At 43.0% G+C, this 24,809-nt stretch overlaps 2 protein-coding genes across 2 annotated transcripts; both read left to right on the forward strand.

Annotated features, from left to right (window-relative positions):
* The first annotated feature begins 1,718 nt into the window (after positions 1-1,718).
* On the forward strand, positions 1,719-2,675 carry LOC143774719 (olfactory receptor 10AG1-like). The gene has a single exon (XM_077262484.1). The coding sequence runs from the start codon at positions 1,719-1,721 to the stop codon at positions 2,673-2,675; it is 957 nt and encodes a 318-aa protein (XP_077118599.1).
* Positions 2,676-20,286: 17,611 nt separating this feature from the next.
* Positions 20,287-23,616, forward strand: LOC143774720 (olfactory receptor 10C1-like). Its single transcript, XM_077262485.1, has 2 exons — positions 20,287-20,334; positions 22,696-23,616. The coding sequence occupies exons 1-2, from the start codon at positions 20,287-20,289 to the stop codon at positions 23,614-23,616; spliced, it is 969 nt and encodes a 322-aa protein (XP_077118600.1).
* The last annotated feature ends 1,193 nt before the right edge of the window (positions 23,617-24,809 follow it).

The following is a 24,809-nucleotide window of genomic DNA, read 5'->3' on the forward strand; positions in this document are numbered from 1 at the left end:
AATTTGTGAAAAATTTGTGAATGGCCTCAAAATGTGTACGAATCGTGACCATGTTGAACACTGGAGTGTTATACAAAACATCACAAAATTGTATCTATTACCATGAGATTTACAAAATTCTCAGGGAAAAAGAATTTGAAAAAGTCTATTTCTGTGAGGCCGGTGGTGTCAAATTGGGTTCCTGATTGCGCCACATAATCAGGAATCTGTGGCGCATAGTCTGGTTCATTTTCTGTATTGGAGCATCTATGTGGGGCTTGGTATCACTTGAGGAAGAGGATGAGTCATAAAAATAATGGAGGCTGCAGATGAATGCAATCACCGCGACAACGTTCGCAGTGCACTACTTTAGCTATGATGACATATGTCCAAAGTCGAAAAAGGGTTAATAGGGCATCTTAGGGATGAGTCTTACAAGCAGTGAAAGGGATGGGTGGGACTGACTGCTCAGATATCCCACCCAAGGGGCTTGGTATGGAAGATTTAATGGAGATCAGTTTTCTCATTCAGTGTCTGGGTCTGGAGATGTGTGGATCTCCTGTGTGTTGATCTGTTTTATGGCCTTAATAACTGGACACTAACCTGAGCCAGTGAACCTGCAATACTGTAAGGACTGTTTACTTTGTGTTTTCACTTTGTGCCGGAAAAGGCTGTTTTATTGTTTGGCTTTCTGAGCGGTTTATGCAGTTTTAATAAACCTGCCTGAACATTTTAATGAAACCATTTCCTGTGCCTACTGCTCAACTGCAACAAAGCAAGTAGAAACCCGACAATATTAAGTCTTTGGATGCAGAATGTGAGGTCATAAAAGATTCCTTTATGTGAAATATGTAGGTGTAATAATTTTTTTTTTCAATTTGAGGCATCTTATAATAAGTGTAGAATTAATATTTTATATGTATATATTTATATATGAGATTTCAGTTTAGCTCAAAATATAATCAATTAGTAGAAATACTGGCTTTAATTTTCCGTTTTTTTCAATGCATTTATATGATTGAGACAGCCATTCTTTTGTAATAATTATAAAATATGATGTAAATATCGTATTAAAATAGAATCCACTTAAATTAGGTCTCAATAGAAAATAATTACATAGAAGCTCAGAGGACAGTTGTGGATCCCACTGGACTGAGCCGGTATAAGATGCTCTATAAATGTAGCTGGATAAAGACTGGATTACTGGATACACTAAAAATGACTGTTATACCCACGTATCCTGTCATACTAATGTTTATGAATTATTTAAATATCTTATTTACATATTTATTAACAAATTATTCTAATATTCTAAGACTAAAAAAATATTACATCAGATGGATGCACAGATGGACGACTTAGCAGCAGCTCATGTGAGGCTGATTTTTACATTACTGATAGATAACAGTTAAGTTTTTGTTTCTTTGTTTTCCTTTTGTTTGGTAAAAAGAAGGTTTTACTTATTTTACAATACAGTACATTGATAATTTCTTATCCTTATTTTGATCTACTATTTTTTTTCTGGCATATGTAAAATATGCATATAACCTAAAAGGAAAATGTAAAGACCAAAGTCACAATCCTAGTAAAAGATTGAATGGATTTTGCAAGTATAGTCTTGACTGCTGTATGGAATGTGAGAAAATGGCGAGAAAGATGAACATTATTATTAATATTATTATTGGAAATGTTAGCAAAAATCTTCCAATGCAGTAATGTATTCATTTTGTTTTCCCCAGATGGCAATTAGAAATAATGTCACCTTGGTTAATCTGCTTGGATTTTCAGATCTCCAAAATTTCAAAATCCCGCTTTTCTCATTACTGGTCCTCATTTACTGTGCAACTATTTCAGGAAACTTTCTGATCATTGCTTTATTTCTACTGAGTAAAACCCTCCAGTCCCCCATGTACTTCTTCATTGCTCAGCTCTCCTTGTGTGACATCCTGCTGACCACAGACATTGTGCCCACCCTTCTTCTCACTGTACTGTATGGGGGAAGCTCGGTGACTCTCATCAGTTGCATCTTCCAGTTTTCTTTCTTTGTTATGTCGGAGTCCTCAGAATGTCTTCTTCTATCGGTGATGTCCTATGACCGTTATCTGGCTATTTGTAACCCTCTCCGGTATAACGCCATCATGAGTCACATGTTTTGTGTGCTCTCTGTAGTTATCATTTGGTTAGTTGGTCTTACAGTGATGTTGTTGTATATGATCTCTATATATGATCTGTATTTCTGTGGACCACACGTTATTGACCACTTCTACTGTGATTTAGAACCTATTTTAGAGCTCTCCTGCTCGGACATATCCATAATCCATATACAGATTCCTATCATTGGTGTTTTAAATGTATTTTGCCCTTTTCTATTAATTGGAATGTCTTATATGTATATTGCCACCACCATTCTGAAGATCCCATCCAACACCGGTAGACATAAAGCCTTCTCCACCTGCAGTTCCCACCTCATTGTGGTATCAATGCTTTATGGGACACTAATTATTGTTTACATGTTTCCAACAAATGGAGAAACCCGGACCATGGGCAAAGTCTTATCTCTGTTTTATACTGTCCTGACCCCACTGCTTAATCCTATTATATACACTCTGAGGAACAAGGACTTTAAAAAAACTTTTCATAAACGCAAACATAGAATAATTGAATCATACAATGTTAGAGTTGGACATCGTGTCTAATGCCCTGCACAATGCAGGATTCACTAACCCATCTCTGACAAATGTCTGTCCAGGCTACAGTATGTTTTAAGACTTCGATTGAAGGAGAACGCATGACATCTTGTGGCCGCCTGTTCCACTCATTGATTATCCTCATTGTCAAAATGTTTTTCTAATATCTAATCTGTATCTTCTCCCTTTCAGTTTACTTCCATTGCTTCTCATGTTTCCATGTGCAGATGAGAAAAATGATGATCCCTCTACACTGTGACATCCCTTTAGATATTTGTAAACACCTGTCAAATCCCCTCTTGGTCTTCTTTTTTGCAAGTTAAACATTCCATTTAGCTGTTCCTAGTAGGACATAGTTTGCAGTCCGCTCACCATCCTGGTAGCTCTTCACTGAACTACCAGTTTATCTTTTTTAAAATGTGGCTGCCAGAATTGAACACAGTATTCCAGATGAGGTCTGACCAAGGAGGAGCAGAGGGGGCTAATTATTTGATGGCATCTACACTCTGTGCTTCTCTTAATAAATCCTAGAAATGTGTTTGCCTTTTTTGCTGCTGCATCACACTGTTGACTCATATGCAGACTGTGGTCTATTAGTATACCCAGGTCTTTTTTACACATTTTCTTGCTGAGATCTATCATTCCCATTCTGTAGATGTATTTTTTCCCAAATGTAGAATCTTCCATTTCTCCCTGTTAAATACCATTCTATTAGTTGCTGCTAATTGTTCAAGCTAATCTAAATTCTTCTGAATTCTTTCTGTCTTCTCTAGTATTAGCTATCCCTCCTAGCTTTGCATCATTTGTAAATTTGATTAGTTTTCTTTCAGTTCCCTAGATCATTTATAAAAATGTTGAACAACACTGGGGCCAGGACAGAGCTTTGTGGTACCCACTTGAAGCACTCTTCCAATTGGATGTGCAACCATATATTACCAATCTTTGTGTACGATCACTGAGCCATTCATAAATCCACCTAACTGTAGATCGTCAAACCCACACTTGGTTATTTTTTCCATATGGATAGTATGAAATACTTTATCAAATAATTTGCTGTAATAAATAATAATAATATTATTAATAATAATAATAATAATAATAATAATAATAATACTTCAGATATACTGTATGCACTGCATTTCCCTTATTCACCCAGTCAGTGATTCCATCATAGAAGGAAATAAGATTAGTCTGGCCTGGTATAAAAACTCACTGGCTTGTAATGTCATTTTCCTTTTTTGAAGATAGACACAACATTTGCCCTTCTCCAATCTTCTGGGACTTCTCCTGTTTCCCAGGATTTTTCAAAGATTTTGGCTAGTGTTGTGCAATTTCCTCTGCTAACTCTTTCAGCATCCTAGGATGTAATTCATCTGGATCAGGAGATTTAAATTAATTTAAATTTCTTAAGTGTTCCCTCACCATCTCTCTGTTTATAGATAGTGTAGATTCTTTAATTCCTTCAATAGAACAGTAGAAATCAGTTTGTTACATTTGCTTTCCTAGAGAACACAGATGCAAAATAGTAATTTAACATTTTGAACTTCTCAAAACTATTTTTATCAAATTCACTCTTTTCATCCTGGAAAAATTCTATAGCATCTTTGACTTTTCTATTGCTTTTGACATACCCCCAAAAATCTTTTTTATTGCTTTTGGTCTTCCTTGCAAGCCTCAATGCATTACTGACTTTAGCTCTTCTAACACTTGTCCTGCATTCTCTGCATACAGTGTGATATCCTTCTTCAGACATCCCCCCTCTTTCTATTCGATGTACATTTCTTTTTTTTACTTTTCAACAAGTGTTTAAGTTCTGTATTCATCTATCCTGGTTTCCTTAACCCCTTCACGACATGCGCCGTACTAGTACCGCACATGTCGTGTCTCCCCCTTTGATGTGGGCTCCTGTGGTGAGCCTACATCAAAGTCACGACATGTCAGCTGTTTTGTACAGCTGATGTGTGCACTCAATAGTGGCAGGTGGAATCGCAATCCACCCGCTGCTATTAACTAGTTAAATACCCCTGTCAAACGCTGACAGCGGCATTTAACTATCGTTTCCGGCCATTGGGCCATACATGCGTGCATCGCCGACCCCCGTCATGTGATTTGGGGTCAGCAATGCATCGGCATGACAACCTGAGGTCTCCTTGAAACCTCTATGGCTGTTGATGCCGGCTTGCTGTGAGCGCCACCCTGTGGTCGGCGCTCATAGCAAGCCTGTAATTCTACTACAAAGGGGGGATCTGAAGATTGCTCCTATGTAGCAGAGCTGATCAGGCTATGCCAGCTTCTAGCCTCCCATGGAGGCTAAACCACCCCCCTTTCGCCCCATTAAAACAAAAAAAAAAATCAAACATACACATATTTGGTATCGCTGTGTTCAGAATCACTCAATCTTTCAATAAAAAAATATAATTAACCTGATTGCTAAACGGCATAGCAAGAAAAAAATAAAAAATGCCAGAATTAGGTTTTTTTTGGTCGTAGCGACATTGCATTAAAATACAATAATGGGCAATCAAAAAAACATATCTGCACAAAAGTGATATCATTAAAAACATTAGCTCAGCACGCAAAAAATAAGCCCTCACTTGACCAAGATCCCAAAAAATGGAAATGCTACGCATATCGGAAAATGGCACAATTTTTTTTAAGCAAAGTTTGGAATTTTTTTTCACCACTTAGATAAAAAATAACCTAGACATGTTTGGTGTCTATGAACTCGTAATAACGTGGAGAATCACATTGGCTGGTCAGTTTTAGCATTTATTGAACTTAGCAAAACAGCAAAACAAAAAAATGTAGGATTGCACTTTTTTTTGCAATTTCACAACACTTGGAATGTTTTTCCCATTTTCTAGTACAAGTCATGGTAAAACCAATGGTGTTTTTCCAAAGTACAACTCGTCGCACAAAAAATAAGCCCTCACATGGCCATTTTGATGGAAAAATAAAAAAGTTATGGCTCTGGGAAGGAGGGGAGCAAAAAACAAAAACACAAAAACGAAAAAGGGCTGTGTCTTGAAGGGGTTAATTGCTTCCAATTCTTCATTATTTTTGTGACTGTTTCTGATTGACCAGTGAGAATTTCATTTAGAAAAAGCTATTATCCTTCTTTGAAATTTATGTCCTTTAGCGCACCCAGCCATTGGACCTTTCTCACCCTCTTTGTGAGTACATTAGAAAGTGTAGAAAAACACAATGGAGCAAACATCTGATCACCGGGTTGAGAAATTCCTAAGATAAGGGTGTGCTGCACTAAGAATTCTCGGTGTTTTCCTGAGTAAGGCCGGCGTCACACTCAACGTATGAAAATACGGTCTGTATTTTAAGGCCGTAATACGCAGAAATGTTCCAAAAATAGTGATCCGTATGTAGGGTGTGGCAGCGTATTTTGCGCATGGCATCCTCCGTATGTAATCTGTACTGCGATATTTTCTCGCAGGCTTGCAAAACCGACATCTAATGGATTTATGTGCTCAAATGTTCGTTAAAACGTATATATATATATGTCATTGAGACACATATATATATATACTGTATTTATATTTAATTCAGCGCGAAATATGAGAAAAGCCAGTAATTCAATTGCCGGCTTTTTCTTTCTCCTTCCCAAACCCGGCATGATATGAGAGATTGTTTACATACAGTAAACCATCTCATATCCCTTTTCTTTTTCTTTTTTTTGCATACTCCACACTACTAATGTTAGTAGTGTGTGTTAGGTGTTGAGTTCCTGCCTCTGCACAGGAGGAATCTTGAGCCATCTCTACTGCGGTCTCCCATTCTTCTCCAGCCACAGTGGAGTCTGCTCAGCAGAGACGTCGGTCCAGGTGTCTTGCTCAGTCTCACTCTGTGCATAGGGTTACTGCTGCTTTTCCAGCTTCTGCCATTAAAGCCAATGCTGGGCAGCGGCGATCAGACGCTTTTGGGACTAAGTCCTGCTTTTTCCCTTCTGAGCATGCCCAGGGCAAGATCTCCCATTGGAGATCGACGGTCACATGCTCAGATACTGCAGCTGATCCAATTGGTCCTCCAGGAAGGTCCTGAAGGTGCTGAACTTCTGTGGCAGCTTTCCATTGGTCCTTTTTGGAAGGTCCTGTACGTGCTGCAGCTATATAAGCTTCGCATGACCGCACGGCCATGTGCTAGTGTACATTTGTATACGTGTGTGTGTTGATGCATCCAAGTCATTCTTTAATATCCCCTCCCTTGTGTATGACTGCTCGCGAAAGGTGGATGCTTGCTGTGTAGCGCCCGACTAGCTGTCAACATAAAGACACTCGATACGGCGTCTACTGCTGTAGCCGCTAGTGCGGCGCCGTGCGCTTATAGAGCACTTTCCTATCCCAAGTCTGGGTGGTTAGTGGCGTCCGCCAAAGCAGCACAGCACGCACTCTTGTGCTTTAAGTTTCTGTTACTTTGACACCCCAGTTGTGGTGTCGAGCGCAAGTGGTCTGTAAGTACTCTAATCCAGTGCCTTGGGATAGAGCCCTGAGAATCCTTGCTTGCGCTCTTGGTGCGGTACCACGGCCCTGTGACGCAACAGGGTTTGCTTCCTTCACACAGGGTGAAGTTAACCCGTGTGTGTATCCACATTGTACTGCCATATAGTCCGTCGTTACTCAGCAGCAGGTTCCATCTCTGCACAGTGGACCCCGGGCTGCGAACGCACCTTATACCATCTCTCTTATAATTTGGTGCGTTCCAATAGCCCTAACAGTGTGTATGTGCAAAATTTGGGCACTGTAGCTTGTAAAATAAAGGGTTAAATGGCGGAAAAAATTGGCGTAGGCTCCCGCGCAATTTTCTCCGCCAGAGTGGTAAAGCCAGTCACTGAGGGCAGATATTAATAGCCTAGAGAGGGTCCATGGTTATTGTCCCCCCTGGCTACAAACATCTGCCCCCAGCCACCCCAGAAAAGGGACATCTGGAAGATGCGCCTATTTTGGCACTTGGCCACTCTCTTCCCACTCCCGTGTAGTGGTGGGATATGGGGTAATGAAGGTTTAAAGGGGTTGTCCACTACTTTCAATTAACCCCCCTATGTATCCCCCCAGGGCCCCTGATGATTTGTGTAATTACCTTCTTTAGTCGTTTTCGCCTGTGAGCGGCGCTATGCTGGTGCCTGAGTCCGGGTCACGTGACCCCCAGGCTTCAGCCGCCGCTCATTTCCGCCGACGTCACGTCAATTTCCAGACTCTGGAAATTGACGTGACGTCAGTAGCAGGCGTGTCCCCAGGCTCCACAGACAGCAGTCACTCATAAAGAGTGACTGGGCTGTGGGCGGGGCTGAGGCTGCCTGCGGGGCTGTGCTGGGGGCGGGCGGGGCTAGGCAGGGATGTGCGGGCGGGCGCTGGTGCTGTGTGTCCCCGGCACTGTGCAGTCGCGGGTGCCGGCGCTGTGCGGTCGCAGGTGCCGAGCGGTCCCGGGCGACGTGCGGTTCTGGGCGCCGGCGCTGTGCGGTCCCGGGCGCCGGCGCTGTGCGGTCGCGGGTGTCGGCGCTGTGCGGTCGCGGGTGCCGGCGCTGTGCGGTCGCCGGTGCTGTGCGGTCCCGGGCGCCGGCGCTGTGCATACCGGTATGTGCTCGGGTGTGTGTGTGTGTCTCTGTATGCAGGCATCGTCCGATGGGACAACAAGTCCCATCGGGCTCTGCCTGCTACAGTGGCAGTGAGTGACACATTAGCCAATGATGGGACAGTAGTAGTCCCATCATCCGGCTAATGTGTTGAATGTAATAATAAAAAAAAAAATACACATATACATATACAATACATACATACATACATACATACAACACACACCATGCGACGACATGCGCCATGCGACGACACTCACCATGCGGCGACATGCGCCATGCTACGGCATGCGTCATGCGCCATACGGCGACATGCAGCATGCGACGACATGCGCCATGCAACGACATGCAAGATATGCAGCATGCGACGACATGCGCCATGCGGCGACATGCACCATGCAACGACACTCACCATGCGGCGGCATGCGACTTGTACCATGCAACTACATGCACCATGCGATGACATGCGAAATGCACCATGCGACGACATGCGCCATACAACTACATGCACCATGCGGCGACATGCGACATGCAGCATGCGACAACATGCGACATGCGAGGCATGCAGCATGCGACGACATGCGCCATGCAACTACATGCAAGACATGCAGCATGCGACGACATGTGCCATGCGGTGACATGCACCATGCAACGACACTCACCATGTTGCGTCATGCGACTTGTACCATGCAACTACATGCACCATGCAATGACATGCGACATGCACCATGCGACGACATGCGCCATACAACTACATGCACCATGCGGCGACATTCGACATGCAGCATGCAACAACATGCGACATGCGATGCTTGCAGCATGCGATGACATGCGCCATGCAACTACATGCACCATTCGGCGACATGCACCATGCAACGACACTCACCATGCGGCATCATGCGACATGTACCATGCAATGACATGTAGCATGCGGCGACATGCACCATGCAACTACATGCACCATGCGATGACATGCACCATGCGACGACATGCGCCATGCAACTACATGCACCATGCGATGTCATGCACCATGTGACGACATGCGCTATGCAACGACATGCACCATGCGACGACATGCACCATGCAACTACATGCACCATGCAACGGCATGCGACATGCAGCATGCGACGACATGCGACATGCACCATGCGATGACATGCGCCATGCAACGACATGCGCCATGCGACAACATGTGAAATGCTGCATACAGTACATACATACATACAGTACATACATACAGTACAGACATTAAAAAAAATATAGACATACAGTACATGTAACATAGATTACATACTCACCATCACTTGTCACTTTGATCCCCGAAGCCAGTGTCATAAAAAATATTAAAATAATAAACAAACAATATACTCCCTGATCCGCAGAAATCCAATTAAAACGAGTGTCCCACGACGATCTCCCGTAGAGAGCAGGAGCATCAGGTGATGCAACCACTCTCCAGGGGCTCCAGGAACACAATGAGGGGAGGAAGGTATCCTTCCACAATGTATTCCCCACAATGTATTCCTACGCCCCTGTGAGAAAATAGTCCCTAGTCTCACTTTATGGCATGCTGTATGAGAAAGTTCCCATGCAGCTTTTTGCCATAAAGTGAGACCAGTGAACTATAGTAACCTCAGTGATGCACTGCAGGAGCCATTGTCTCATGTCAGTGTGTCACTGAGGGTCCAATAGAGCAGTGACATCACCCGATGTCACTGTTCTATAGGGGAGGTCGTTGTGGGACACTCGTTATTAATTGGACTACGGCGGACAGGTAGTATACGGTTTATTATTTTACGTTTTTGCAGGGGCTGAAGTATGGTAATTATGGTGAAATGAAGAATATTAAAATACTTTTTCCTAATGCGTGTGTGTTTTATTAACCCTTTATTGATATTGGATTAATAATGGATAGGGTCTTATTGACGCCTCTCCGTTATTAACCCGGCTTAATGTCACCTTACAATAGCAAGGTGACATTAACCCCTTATTACCCCATATCCCACCGCTACACGGGAGTGGGAAGAGAGGGGCTTAGGCTGGTTTCACACTTGCGTTTTTATCTGCATGCGTTTTTTTAAAAACCGCATGTGTGAAAAAACGCATGTAAACGTGGTAAAACGCTGCGTTTTTTAGACGCATGCGTTTTTGCATGTAGGAAAAAAACGCGGCATTTTGCCGTGTTTACATGCGTTTGCGTTTTTAAAACGCATGCTGAGAAGTGTGTGACAGCATCAAAATCCACAAGAAAACCCACTATAAATAGAAATAGCTAGGGGTAGGGTTAGGGCCTAACCCTAACCCTAACCCTAAACGTGACAGAAATATGTGGCACTGAAATACGTGGCACGTGGCACTTACATACGTGGCACTTACATACGTGGCACTTACATACGTGGCACTTACATACGTGGCACTGAAATATCGTGGCGCTATGTCATAAAATGTTCATTAAACGGTTAGGGGTGAGGTTAGTGGTAGGGTTAGGGTTTGGATCCCTTTATCACCCTGATGGTGGTGGGTGGTTTTTCAGTGTTTTTTCTGGGTTTTTTTTCTATAAAAACGCATGCGTTTTTAATGCAAACAAACGTGCGTGTTCAAAAACGCATGCGTTGCCGAAAACGCGTCAAAACGCATGCAAAAAACCGCATGCGTTTTTAATGTTAAGTATAGGAAAAAAAAGCATGCGTTTTTTAGCGCTAAAACGCAGCGTCCAAAAACGCAAGTGTGAAACCAGCCTCAGTGCCGGAATTGGCGCATCTAAGGCTACGTTCACATTTGCGTTGTGCGCCGCAGCGTCGGAGACGCAACGCACAACGCAAACAAAAACGCAACAAAACGCACGCTAAAACGTGGAGCAATAAAGGGGAGCGATAAAAGGGGAGCGATAAAGGAAACCAAAAATGCTCCAGGGGGTGAAGGGGTTTAGAAACATGGATATGGACATATCTATGGAAATAGACATAGATATATAGATATATCTGTATCTATCTATCTATCTATCTATCTATCTATCTATCTATCTATCTATCCCATATCTATCTATCTATCTATCATCTATCTATCTGTGTGTAGTGGAGTGTGGGTTGGACAAATGTAAAAGAGGAGGTTGGACAGAAATGACATCACAAATCTGTTTGAAGATAGAGGAGGGAGGGGTTTGGGTGTGTTTTGGAGAGGGTGTGCTAGGTTCAGGCTTAGTAGCAGTGCAATGCATCATGGAACTTGTAGTATTAGAGCACAATGACTCAGGAGAAAGGAAGTTGTCGATTAACCCCATGAGAGCTGAATCCAGCACTAAAATGTGCTGCTACAGCATGATAAAAGGTAATATTGCTAAAATAGACACAGTAGATGTTTTCAGTGGCCCATAATAGCAAGATTTATGAAAAAAAAAAAAAAGGTTATAGTAGTGGACAACTTCTTTAATGTCACCTTGCTATTGTAAGGTGACATTAAGCCAGATTAATAATGGAGAGGCGTCAATTATGACACCTATCCATTATTAATACAATAGTATGAAATGGTTAATAAAACACACACAGACATTATTTAAAAGTATTTTAATGAAATAAAGACACAGGTTGTTGTAATATTTTATTATACTGGTAATCCACCTGAAGACCCTCATTCTGTAACAAAGGAAAAATAAAAAAACAACAATATCTCATACCTTCCGTCGCTCAGGTTAAGTCCCACGAAGTAAATCCATCTGAAGGGGTTAAATCATTTTACAGCCAGGAGCTCTGCTAAAGCAGTGCTCGTGCCTGTAAAAACCCCAGGGAATGAATGGAAAGCAGGGTGACCTGTAGTTACCTTGAGTTACGGTGATGCGCCCTCTGCTGGATGTCCTCATGAACTGGAGCCTGGGAAAAGTTCCCACGCGTGAGTTCATATGAGGACATCCAGCAGAGGGCGCATCACCGCAACTCAAGGTAGCCGGGGGGGCCAATAACTACGGACCCTGTCTAGGCTATTAATATCTGCCCTCAGTCACTGGCTTTACCACTCTGGCGGAGAAAATTGCGCGGGAGCCCATGCCAATTTTTTCCACCATTTAACCCTTTATTTTACAAGCTACAGCGCCCAAATTTTGCACATACTCACTACTAACATTAGTAGTGTGGAATATGCAAAAAATAGGGATATGAGATGGTTTACTGTATGTAAACCATGTCTCATATCCTGTCGGGTTTAAGAAGGAGAAATGAAAAGCCGGCAATTGAATTACCGGCTTTTCTCTAACACCGGTGCGAATTTCTCGCAAGTCACACGCATGGTCCGTGTGTAATCCATATTTTTCTCACCCCCATAGACATTCATTGGCGATTTTTTTTGCGCAATACGGTGACAAACGCAGCATGCTGCGATTTTCTACGGCTGTACAAGACCGTATATTACGAATGCGTAATATACGGCAGATAGGAGCTGGGCCATAGAGATTCATTGGGCCGTGTGCAATGCGTATTTTACGGACGTAGTTTCTGCGCTCACACATCTGTAAAACTTGCTAGTGTGACGTCGGCCTAAGTGAACCGTGAAAAAAATTGGAAAATCCAGCAACCACAAAAGTCATAAAACATCACATTTATTAGTGTACTAAAACATGAAAAGGAAAAATTTTGAAAACATGATAACGATTGATGTGTTTCCAGCTACACTAGCACTTATGACAACTAACATGAAGGAGCTATGAAAATATATACATTTTTTCACATTAACCCCTTTACCCCAAGGGTGGTTTACTGTTATGGACCTGGTGGTTAGGAACACCTGAAGCGACCTGATAGGTAAACCAAAATATAGGACAAGCTCTGGGGATGTGGGAACTTTACTGACCGCAACCCTGATCCTATCGCACACACTATAGGCAGCCGTGGAGCGTTACCTAACTCTCCCTAGACGCCTCTTCACAGCCTGAGAGCTAGCTACCCCTAGAGAGAAACAAAGCCTCACTTGCCTTAGAGAAATTCCCCAAAGTAAAGGCAGCCCCCCACAGATAATAACGGTGAGTTAAGAGGAAAATACAAACATAGAAATGAAAACAGGTTTTAGCAAATGAGGCCCACTAATAACTAAATAGTCAGAAGATAGCAAGGGAACTGTGCGGTCAGTATAAAATGGTACAAAAATATCCACGCAGAGAATACAAAAAGACCCTCACACCGACTCACGATGTGAGGGGTGCAACTCTGCACCCCAGAGCTTCCAGCTAGCAATGAAATAGCATATAAGCAAGCTGGACTGAACTTATCATATACTGAGAAACATTTTCCAAAAACAATGAGCAAAAATGAACTAGCATGAACTGAGCTTCTCCAGGAGGAGACAGGTCACAAGAGAAGTCCCAGAGAGATCTGAACCAAGACTGAATACAACGACAGCTGGCAACAAGTAAAGACCTAGGTGGAGTTAAATAGGCAGCCAGCATAGCAGAAAACGAGGCAGCTGGAAACCCAGCTAACGACCAGCAGTATCACTCAAAGCCACCAGAGGGAGCCCACGAACAGAACTCAACAAAGTACCATTCATGACCACAGGAGGGAGCCCGAGAACGGAATTCACAACAGTACCCCCCCTTGAGGATGGGTCACCGAACCCTCACAAGAGCCCCCAGGCTGATCAGGACGAGCCAAATGAAAGGCATGAACCAAATCGGCAGCATGGACATCAGAGGCAACAACCCAGGATTTATCCTCCTGACCATAGCCCTTCCATTTAACTAAGTACTGAAGATTCCTTCTCGAAATACGAGAATCCAAGATCTTCTCCACCACGTACTCCAATTCTCCCTCGACCAACACCAGAGCAGGAGGATCAACAGAAGGAACCACAGGCACCACATACCTCCGCAACAATGACCTATGGAACACATTATGGATGGCAAAAGATGCCGGGAGGTTCAAACGAAATGACACAGGATTGAGGATTTCCAAAATCTTATAAGGGCCGATGAAACGAGGCTTAAACTTAGGAGAGGAAACCTTCATCGGAACATAACGAGAAGACAACCAAACCAAATCCCCCACACGAAGTCGGGGACCCACACAGCGACGGTGGTTAGCAAAGCGTTGAGCCTTCTCCTGTGACAACGTCAAATTGTCCACTACGTGGTCCCAAATCTGCTGCAACCTATCCACCACAGAATCCACCCCAGGACAGTCTGAAGGCTCAACCTGCCCTGAGGAAAAACGAGGATGAAAACCAGAATTACAAAAAAAAGGCGAAACCAAAGTAGCCAAACTAGCCCGATTATTGAGGGCGAACTCAGCCAAAGGCAAAAAAGTCACCCAATCATCCTGATCAGCAGAAACAAAACATCTCAGATAGGTTTCTAAGGTCTGATTAGTTCGTTCGGTTTGGCCATTCGTCTGAGGATGAAAAGCCGAAGAAAAAGACAAATCAATGCCCATCTTAGCACAAAAGGACCGCCAAAATCTGGACACAAACTGGGACCCTCTGTCAGACACAATGTTCTCTGGAATACCATGCACACGAACCACATTCTGAAAAAACTGCGGAACCAAATCAGAGGAAGAAGGCAATTTAGGCAAGGGCACCAAATGGACCATCTTAGAAAAACGATCACAAACCACCCAGATGACAGACATCCTCTGAGAGACTGGAAGATCTGAAATAAAATCCATGGAAATATGCGTCCAGGGCCTCTTTGGGACAGGCAAAGGCAAAAGCAATCCACTGGCACGAGAACAGCAAGACTTAGCCCGAGCACAAATCCCACAGGACTGCACAAAGGAACGCACATCCCGCAACAAGGAAGGCCACCAAAAGGACCTAGCCACCAAATCTCTGGTACCAAAAATCCCAGGATGACACGCCAACACCGAACAATGAACCTCGGAAATAACTCTACTGGTCCATCTATCCGGGACAAACAGTCTCTCCGGTGGACAACGGTCAGGTCTATCGACCTGAAATTCCTGCAGCACCCGCCGCAAATCAGGAGAGATGGCAGACAGAATCACCCCCTCTCTGAGGATACCAGCCAGTTCAGAAACTCCCGGAGAGTCAGGCACAAAACTCCTAGAAAGGGCATCAGCCTTCACATTCTTAGAGCCCGGAAGGTACGAAACCACGAAATCGAAACAGGAGAAAAACAGCGACCATCGAGCTTGTCTAGGATTTAACCGCTTGGCAGACTCGAGATAAATCAAATTCTTGAGATCCGTCAAGACCACCACGCGATGTTTGGCTCCCTCAAGCCAATGTCGCCACTCCTCAAATGCCCATTTCATTGCCAACAACTCCCGATTACCAACATCATAATTCCGCTCGGCAGGCGAAAACTTTCTCGAAAAGAAAGCACATGGCCTCATCACAGAGCCATCAGAGCTTCTCTGCGACAAGACGGCCCCTGCTCCGATCTCAGAAGCATCAACCTCGACCTGAAAAGAGAGAGAAACATCCAGCTGACACAAGACAGGAGCCGAAGAAAACCGACGTTTCAGCTCCTGAAAGGCCTCAACAGCTGCAGAAAACCAATTCGTCACATCAGCACCCTTTTTGGTCAGATCCGTCAAAGCCTTAACCACACTAGAAAAATTAGTGATGAAGCGACGGTAAAAATTAGCAAAGCCCAAGAACTTCTGAAGACTCTTCACAGATGTAGGCTGAGTCCAATCATAGATGGCCTGGACTTTAACTGGATCCATCTCGATAGTAGAAGGGGAAAAAATAAAGCCCAAAAAGGAAACCCTCTGGACTCCGAAGAGACATTTAGAGCCCTTCACAAACAAGGCATTGGCATGCAGGACCTGAAATACCATCCTGACCTGCTTCACATGAGATTCCCAATCATCAGAAAAGACAAAAATATCATCCAGGTACACAATCATGAATCTATCCAGATACTCTCGGAAGATGTCGTGCATAAAGGACTGAAACACGGAAGGGGCGTGAGAAAGCCCAAATGGCATCACCAAGTACTCAAAATGGCCTTCAGGCGTATTAAATGCTGTTTTCCATTCATCGCCCTGTTTTATACGCACAAGATTATACGCTCCTCGAAGATCTATCTTGGTGAACCAACTAGCCCCCTTAATCCGAGCAAACAGATCGGACAGCAGAGGCAAAGGGTACTGAAATTTGACCATGATTTTATTAAGAAGGTGATAATCTATACAGGGTCTCAGAGAACCATCCTTCTTGGCCACAAAAAAGAACCCTGCTCCCAAGGGTGACGAGGACGGGCGAATATGCCCTTTCTCCAAGGACTCCTTTATATAACTCCGCATAGCGGCATGTTCTGGCACAGATAAATTAAAAAGTCGACCCTTAGGGAACTTACTACCAGGAATCAAATTTATAGCACAATCACAATCCCTATGAGGAGGTAGGGCACTGGATTTGGGCTCATCAAATACATCTTGGTAATCTGACAAAAATTCAGGGACTTCAGAAGGAGTAGAGGAAGCAATTGACACCAAAGGAACATCGCCATGTACCCCTTGACAACCCCAACTAGACACAGACATTGCTTTCCAGTCCAGGACTGGATTATGAACCTGCAGCCATGACAAACCCAACACGACCACATCATGCAAGTTATGTAACACCATAAAGCGAATAACCTCCTGATGTGCAGGAGTCATGCACATGGTCACTTGAGTCCAGTACTGAGGCTTATTCTTGGCCAATGGCGTAGCATCAATTCCCTTTAGTGGAATAGGGAATTGCAAAGGCTTCAAGATAAAACCACAGCGCCTGGCAAATGCCAAATCCATCAAATTCAGGGCAGCGCCTGAATCCACAAAAGCCATAACTGAATAAGATGACAGAGAGCAAATCAATGTAACAGACAAAATAAATTTAGGCTGTACAGTACCAATGGTGACAGACTTAGCGAACCTTTTAGTGCGCTTAGAACAATCAGAGATAACATGAGTGGAGTCACCACAGTAAAAACACAACCCATTCTGACGTCTGTGATTTTGCCATTCAATTCTGGTCAGAATCCTGTCACATTGCATAGACTCAGGCTTCTGCTCAGAAAACACCGCCAGATGGTGCACAGGTTTGCGCTCCCGCAAACGCCGATCAATCTGAATGGCCAAAGACATTGACTCATTCAGACCCGCAGGCGTGGGGAACCCCACCATAACATCCTTAAGGGCTTCAGAAAGACCCTTTCTGAAAATCGCTGCCAGGGCACACTCATTCCATTGAGTGAGCACAGACCACTTCCTAAACCTCTGGCAGTAAACCTCCGCTTCATCCTGACCCTGAGACAGAGCCAGCAAGATTTTTTCTGCCTGGTCTACTAAATTAGGTTCCTCATAAAGCAATCCAAGTGCCAGAAAAAACGCATCCACATTTAGCAATGCAGGATCTCCTGGTGCCAGGGAGAATGCCCAATCTTGAGGGTCACCACGTAACAAAGAAATAATAATTTTAACTTGCTGAGTAGGGTCACCAGAGGAGCGGGGTCTCAGAGCAAGAAACAATTTGCAATTATTTTTGAAATTCAAAAACTTAGATCTATCTCCAGAAAACAAATCAGGAATTGGTATTCTAGGCTCTAACATAGGATTCTGAACCACATAATCCTGAATGCTTTGTACCCTAGCAGTGGGACCATCTCACATTGGAAGTCATATTTATTGGTCTATATGGCAAAAAATACCCAAAAGTGACACCATTCTAAAAACTGCACCCCTCAATCTGATCAAAACCACATTCAAGAAGTTTATTAACCCTTCAGGTGTTTCACAGGAGCAGAAGCAACATGGAAGGAAAAAATTAACATTTATTTTTTTTATTTTCTCAAGGGTAACAGGAGAACATGGACCCTAAAAGTTGTTGTCCAATTTGTCCGGAGTATGCTGATACCCCATATGTGGGTGGACCACTATTTGGGCACACAGCAGGGCTCGGAAGGGAAGGAGCGCCGTTTGACTTTTTCAACTTAAAACTGACGAAATTGAGATTGGATGCCATGTTCTGTTTGACAAGCCCCTGATGTGCCTAAACAGTGGAAGCCCCCTACAAGTGATCCTATTTTGGAAATTGGACCCCTTAAGGAACTTATCTAGATGTGTGTTGAGCACTTTGAAGCCCAACGAACTTCACAGAAGTTTATAACGCCCAGGCGTGAGAATAAAAAATCATGTTTTTTCCACAAACATAATCGTTTAGTCCCCAATTTTTTATTTTTCCAAAGGTAACAGGAGAAATTGGACCCTGAAAATTGTTGTCCAATTTGTCCTGAGTACGCTGATACCCCATATGTGGGGTAAACCACTGTTTGGGCGCACTACAGGGCTCGGAAGGGAAGGAGCACCGTCTGATTTTTTCAACGCAGAATTGGCTGGAATTGACATCGGACTCCATGTCCCGTTTAGCGATCCCCTGATGTGCCTAAACAGTGGAATCCCCCCACAAGTGACCCCATTTTGGGAACTAGACCACCTAAGGAACTTTTCTAGATGTGTGGTGAGCACTTTGAACCCTCAACAAAAAATTTAGAGCACCCGGGCATGAAAAGAAAAAATCATAATTTTTATTTTCACTCCTGTGCATTGTAAACCTGTGCCTACCTCAACTGCAATAAAGTAAGTAGAAACCATGCAATATTAAGACTTTGGATGTGGAATGTGAGGTCACAAAAGCTTCCTTTAGGTGAAATATGTAAGTGTACAAATATTTTTGCTCAATTTGTGGCATCCTATAACACGCATACAATTAATATTATATAGAGTTGTGCTCAAAAGTTTACATACCCTGGAATTTTTGCTTTTTTGGCATTTTTTCAGAGAACATGAATGATAACACCTAAACTTTTTCTCCACTCATGGTTAGTGGTTGGCTGAAGCAATTTATTGTCAAACTACTGTGTTTTCTCTTTTCAAAACAAAATGACAACCCAAAACATCCAAATGACTCTGATCAAAAGTTTACTTACCCCATGTTAGGGCTGGCGGAACACACCAAATAATTATAAAGATGGAATAAGGTGTGATTGCAGCACGAGGTCCACTGTGCAGAGATGATACCTGCTGCTCGATAATGGCGGACAGTAACTGGCGGTATAATGCGAACACACACAGGTTAGCTTCACCCGGTATGAAGGAAGCAAACCCTGTTGAGTCACAGGGCTGCAATAGCCCTGAGAGAGAGAACACAAGTATAGAATCACAGGACTCTGCCCCAAGACGCGGGGTTACAGTCCCTGTAGACCACTCGCGCTCAGCACCGGGACTGCGGTGCCAGGGAAAATATAAGTAATGATTTACCGCACTGAGTGCGTGCAGCGCCACTCTGGTGGGCACCATTAACCACGCCAATTAGGGCAAGGAAAGCGCACTAATTGCGCAAGGCGCCACACTGGCTGCCGCTGCTGGTTGACGCATTAGTATCATGTCTCAATGCAGGATAGCACTGTCAGGCGCTAGATTGCTCCATCATTCCCGACCTTTCAGCATCACTAGGAAGGGGTATGATTAGTAGCATTTACCAAATCAAGCATACATCCACACACACATGATATTAGGTTTATACTGTGCGGCCAGGCGAACCTTTTATAGCGGAAGCTCTCCGGGACCTTCCTGGTGGTCCAATTGGAGCTGCTACAGGACCTGAGCATGTGACCCCTGACCTCCAATGAGAGGATGTCCCTTGGGCATGCTCAGAAGAAGAAAAGCAGGACTTAGTCCCAGGAGTGCCTACTTGCCGCTGATCAGTACTGGTTATGATGGCTGAGCCTAGAACGACAGCAGTAACCAGCCGGACAGTATCAGCTTGAGCCAGACGCTGGGACCGACATCTCTGCTGAGCTGGCTGGCTGGAGGAGAATGGGAGACTGCAGTGGAGATGGTTCGAGATTACCCCTGTGCAGCGGTGGGAATTCGAACCCTAACACCCCATTTCTTAATACCGTGTATTGCCCCCTCTAACATCAATGACAGTTTGAAGTATTTTGTGATAGATGTGAATAAGGTTCTTTATTTTCTCAGATGGTAAAGCTGCTCACTCTTCTTGGCAAAAAGCCTCCAGTTCCTGTAAATTCCTGGGCTGTTCAGCATGAACTGTGCAATTGAAATCTCCCCAAAGTGGTTAAATGATATTGAGGTCAGGAGACTGAGATGGCTACACCAGAACCTTCACTTTGTTCTGCTGTAGCCAATGACAGGTCAACTTGGACTTATGTTTTGGATCGTTGCCATTTTGGAACGTCCAAGTTCGTCCCATGGCCAGCTTCCATGCTGATGATTGCAAATTTGCCTCCAGTACTTGCTGATAACATGCTGCATTAATCTTTCCTTCAACTTTGACCAAGTTTCCTGTGCCTTTGTAGCTCCCACATCCCCAAAACATCAGCGATCCACCTCCATGCTTTACAGTAGGAATGGTGTTCCTTTCATCATAGGCTTTGTTGACCTCTCTCCTAATGTAACGTTTATGGTTGTGGCCAAAAAGTTCAATTTTGTTCTCCTCACTCCAAATTACTTTGCTCCAGAAGTTTTGAGACTTTCTCTGTGCTGTTTTGCATATTGTAGGTGAGATACTTTGTGGCATTTTCAATCATCAGCTCAGAAGCTGCGCATGGGACATAATTGGATGTGCCAACATGACAACTATTCAAAACACAAGGCCAAGTTGACCTGTCATTGGCTACAGCAGAACAAAGTGAGGGTTCCGGAGGGCCTTTTCAGTCTCCTGACCTCAATATCATTGAGCCATTCATTTATATACATTAATTTATTTATATATATATATATATATATATATATATATATATATATATATATATATACACTCACTGGCCACTTTATTAGGTACACCATGCTAGTAACGGGTTGGACCCCTTTTGCCTTCAGAACTGCCTCAATTCTTCGTGGCATAGATTCAACAAGGTGCTGGAAGCATTCCTCAGAGATTTTGGTCCATATTGACATGATGGCATCACACAGTTGCCGCAGATTTGTCGGCTGCACATCCCTGATGCGAATCTCCCGTTCCACCACATCCCAAAGATTTCATGTTGTTTATGCCAAATTCTGACCCTACCATCCGAATGTCGCAGCAGAAATCGAGACTCATCAGACCAAGCAACGTTTTTCCAATCTTCTACTGTCCAATTTCGATGAGCTTGTGCAAATTGTAGCCTCAGTTTCCTGTTCTTAGCTGAAAGGAGTGGTACCCGGTGTGGTCTTCTGCTGCTGTAGCCCATCTGCCTCAAAGTTCGACGCACTGTGCGTTCAGAGATGCTCTTAGGCCTACCTTGGTTGTAACGGGTGGCAATTTGAGTCACTGTTGCCTTTCTATCAGCTCGAACCAGTCTGCCCATTCTCCTCTGACCTCTGGCATCAACAAGGCATTTCCGCCCACAGAACTGCCGCTCACTGGATTTTTTTTCTTTTTCGGACCATTCTCTGTAAACCCTAGAGATGGTTGTGCGTGAAAATCCCAGTAGATCAGCAGTTTCTGAAATACTCAGACCAGCCCTTCTGGCACCAACAACCATGCCACGTTCAAAGGCACTCAAATCACCTTTCTTCCCCATACTGATGCTCGGTTTGAACTGCAGGAGATTGTCTTGACCATGTCTACATGCCTAAATGCACTGAGTTGCCGCCATGTGATTGGCTGATTAGAAATTAAGTGTTAACAAGAAGTTGGACAGGTGTGCCTAATAAAGTGGCCAGTGAGTGTATATATATTTTTTTTTTCTTCAGTTTAGCCCAAAATATATTATTTTAATAGAAGTACTGCTTTTAATTTTCAGTTGTTTACAATGCACTTATATGATTGATGCAAAAATTATTTTGTAATAATTATAAAATGTGATATAGATATTAAAAATGAAATCCAGCTAAATTAGGTCTCAATAGAAAATAATTATATTGAAGCTCAGAAAACAGTTGTGGATCCCTCTGGACTGAGCCAGTATAAGATGCTCTATAAATGTAGCTAGATAATCACTGGAATACTGGATACTCTGAAAATGACTGTAATACCCACGTATCGTGTCATATTAATGTTTATGAATTATGTACATTTTTTTTATATATTTCTTAACAACTGATTCTAATATTCTAAAATTAAATAAATATATCAAATGAATGCACAGATGGACAACTTAGCAGCAGCTCATGTGAGTCAAGTTTGTACATCACTGATAGATAGAAGTTAAGTTTAATTTTTGCTTTGCCTTAATTGATAAGATAAAGGTTTTACTTATTTTAGCTTACATTAATATTTTCTTGTCCTTATTTTGATCCACATTTTTTTTTCTGACATAAAATGTGTATATATCCTAAAAAGAAAATGTAAAGACCTAAGTCACAATGCTAGTAAAAGACTTAATGGATTTTGCAAGTTAATCTTGACTTTTGGTGGAATGTGAGAAAATGGTGAGAAAGATTATTTTTATTGGAAATGTTTTTAAAAATCTTCCAATGCAGTAATGTATTAATTTTCTTTCCCCAGACGACAATTACAAATAATGTGACCTCGGTTAATCTGCTTGGATTTTCAGATCTCCAAAATTTCAAAATCCTGCTCTTCTCATTATTGATTCTCATTTACTGTACAACAATTTCAGGGAATTGTCTGATCATTGCTTTATTTCTGCTAAGTAAAACCCTACAGTCCCCTATGTACTTCTTCATTGCTCAGCTCTCCTTGTGTGACATCCTGCTGACCACAGACATTGTGCCCACCCTTCTTCTTACTGTACTGTATGGGGGAAGCTCGGTGACTCTCATCGGTTGCATCTTCCAATTTTCTTTCCTTGTTATGTCGGAGTCCTCAGAATGTCTTCTTCTGTCACTGATGTCTTATGACCGTTATCTGGCTATTTGTAACCCTCTCCGGTATAACGCCATCATGAATCACATGTTTTGTGTGCTATCTGTAGTTATCATTTGGTTGGTGGGTCTTACAGTGATGTTGTTGTATATGATCTCTATGTATGATCTGTGTTATTGTGGACCACACGTTATTGACCATTTCTACTGTGATTTAGAACCTATTTTACAGCTCTCCTGCTCTGATACATCTATAATTCATATACAGATTCTTATAATTGGTGTTTTAAATGTATTTTGCCCTTTTCTAATAATTGGGATGTCCTATGTGTATATTACTGTCACCATTATGAAGATCCCATCCAACACCGGTAGACATAAAGCCTTCTCCACCTGCAGTTCCCACCTTACTGTGGTTTCCATGCTTTATGGTACACTAATTATTGTTTATATGTTTCCATCAAATGGACAAACTCGGACCCTGAGCAAGGTCTTATCTCTAATTTATACTGTACTGACCCCACTGCTTAATCCCATTATATACACTTTGAGGAACAAGGACTTTAAGAAAGCTTTTCATAAACATACATTTAGAACATAAAATCATACAATGTTAGAGTTGGACATACTGTCAAATCCCCTGCACAATGCAGGATTCACTAAACAATCCCATACAAATGTCTGTTCAGCCTCTGTTTAAAGGCTTCACTTGCAGAACAACTCACCACTAGTGATGAGCGAATGCGCTTACCACTACTCGTTTCTCGCCCAAGTATCACGGTACTCGTCATACTCGGCAAGCACAGAGCATTTCCGGGATTACTTGGTGGGAACTCGGGTCTCAACCCAGCATTTTTGGCGGACTTTAGAGACCCAATCACACTGTGGGGATTGTCTGCCAGGCCATGAAATGCCGCAGCCATCTTTGTTGTGGTCGTGCAGTGATTGGCTTGGCCTCACAGCATCATCACGAGTATAAGAGACCTGGCGCCGCCCTGCTCGCTGCTGCTGAGATAGGGTCAGAATAGTGGCTTTAATAGTTAGTGTAGGTCTGCAACTGTTTAGTCCACAACTTCTGAGAAACCAACAGTCCTTTTGATGGCTAATTTGGGGGTCCTGAGATTGCAGCACTAGGTAGGCAGGGGAATTTATGTACACACTTTCACATCAGTGCAAGGCCTGCAGGCACTGTATGTGCGTACATAGCTGCCAGTGCATCCCTCCAAAAGCTCCATTACTGTCTGCTGCTGCTTATTTAATATACTGCATATCTAGCTGCAGTTTTCTGTGGCTTTTTTGTTTTTTCCTCACCTGATACCTGCTCCTTTTATTCTAAAGCAATCCATAGCCCCCTTATTTTAACATTTATTTGCTTGTTCACGCTGCCTACTACAGCCAGGTTATTGAAATCTAAGAATGTGCAAATCTACAATTTTTTTGTCCCAGAAATCAGATGTGAGTGCACCCAAGAATCTTTTTTTTTGTTTTTGTGTCATAGCCAACTTGTTGACACAATTTAGTTATGCCCCCCAAAATCAAAGCCACATTTAGATTAGTCTATTATCTGAGGCAGACGGCTGGTGGTCCAAAAATTGTAGCTGTGCAGGCATACGTATCATAGTTCTGTGTGCTAGTCTTGTTCATTTGTTTTTCTTTTTGTTCTACAATTCACTAAAAAAAAACAAAAAATGTTTATATAGTCTATGTCAGGCTGAGTCCTGGTGTTTTGGTGGTGGAAAATTTGTAGCTTTGCAGGCATACGTATCATAGTTCTGTGTGCTAGCCTTGTTCAAT

The sequence above is a fragment of the Ranitomeya variabilis genome, chromosome 5 (genome assembly GCF_051348905.1).
Source record: "Ranitomeya variabilis isolate aRanVar5 chromosome 5, aRanVar5.hap1, whole genome shotgun sequence".
Lineage (NCBI taxonomy): Eukaryota > Metazoa > Chordata > Amphibia > Anura > Dendrobatidae > Ranitomeya > Ranitomeya variabilis.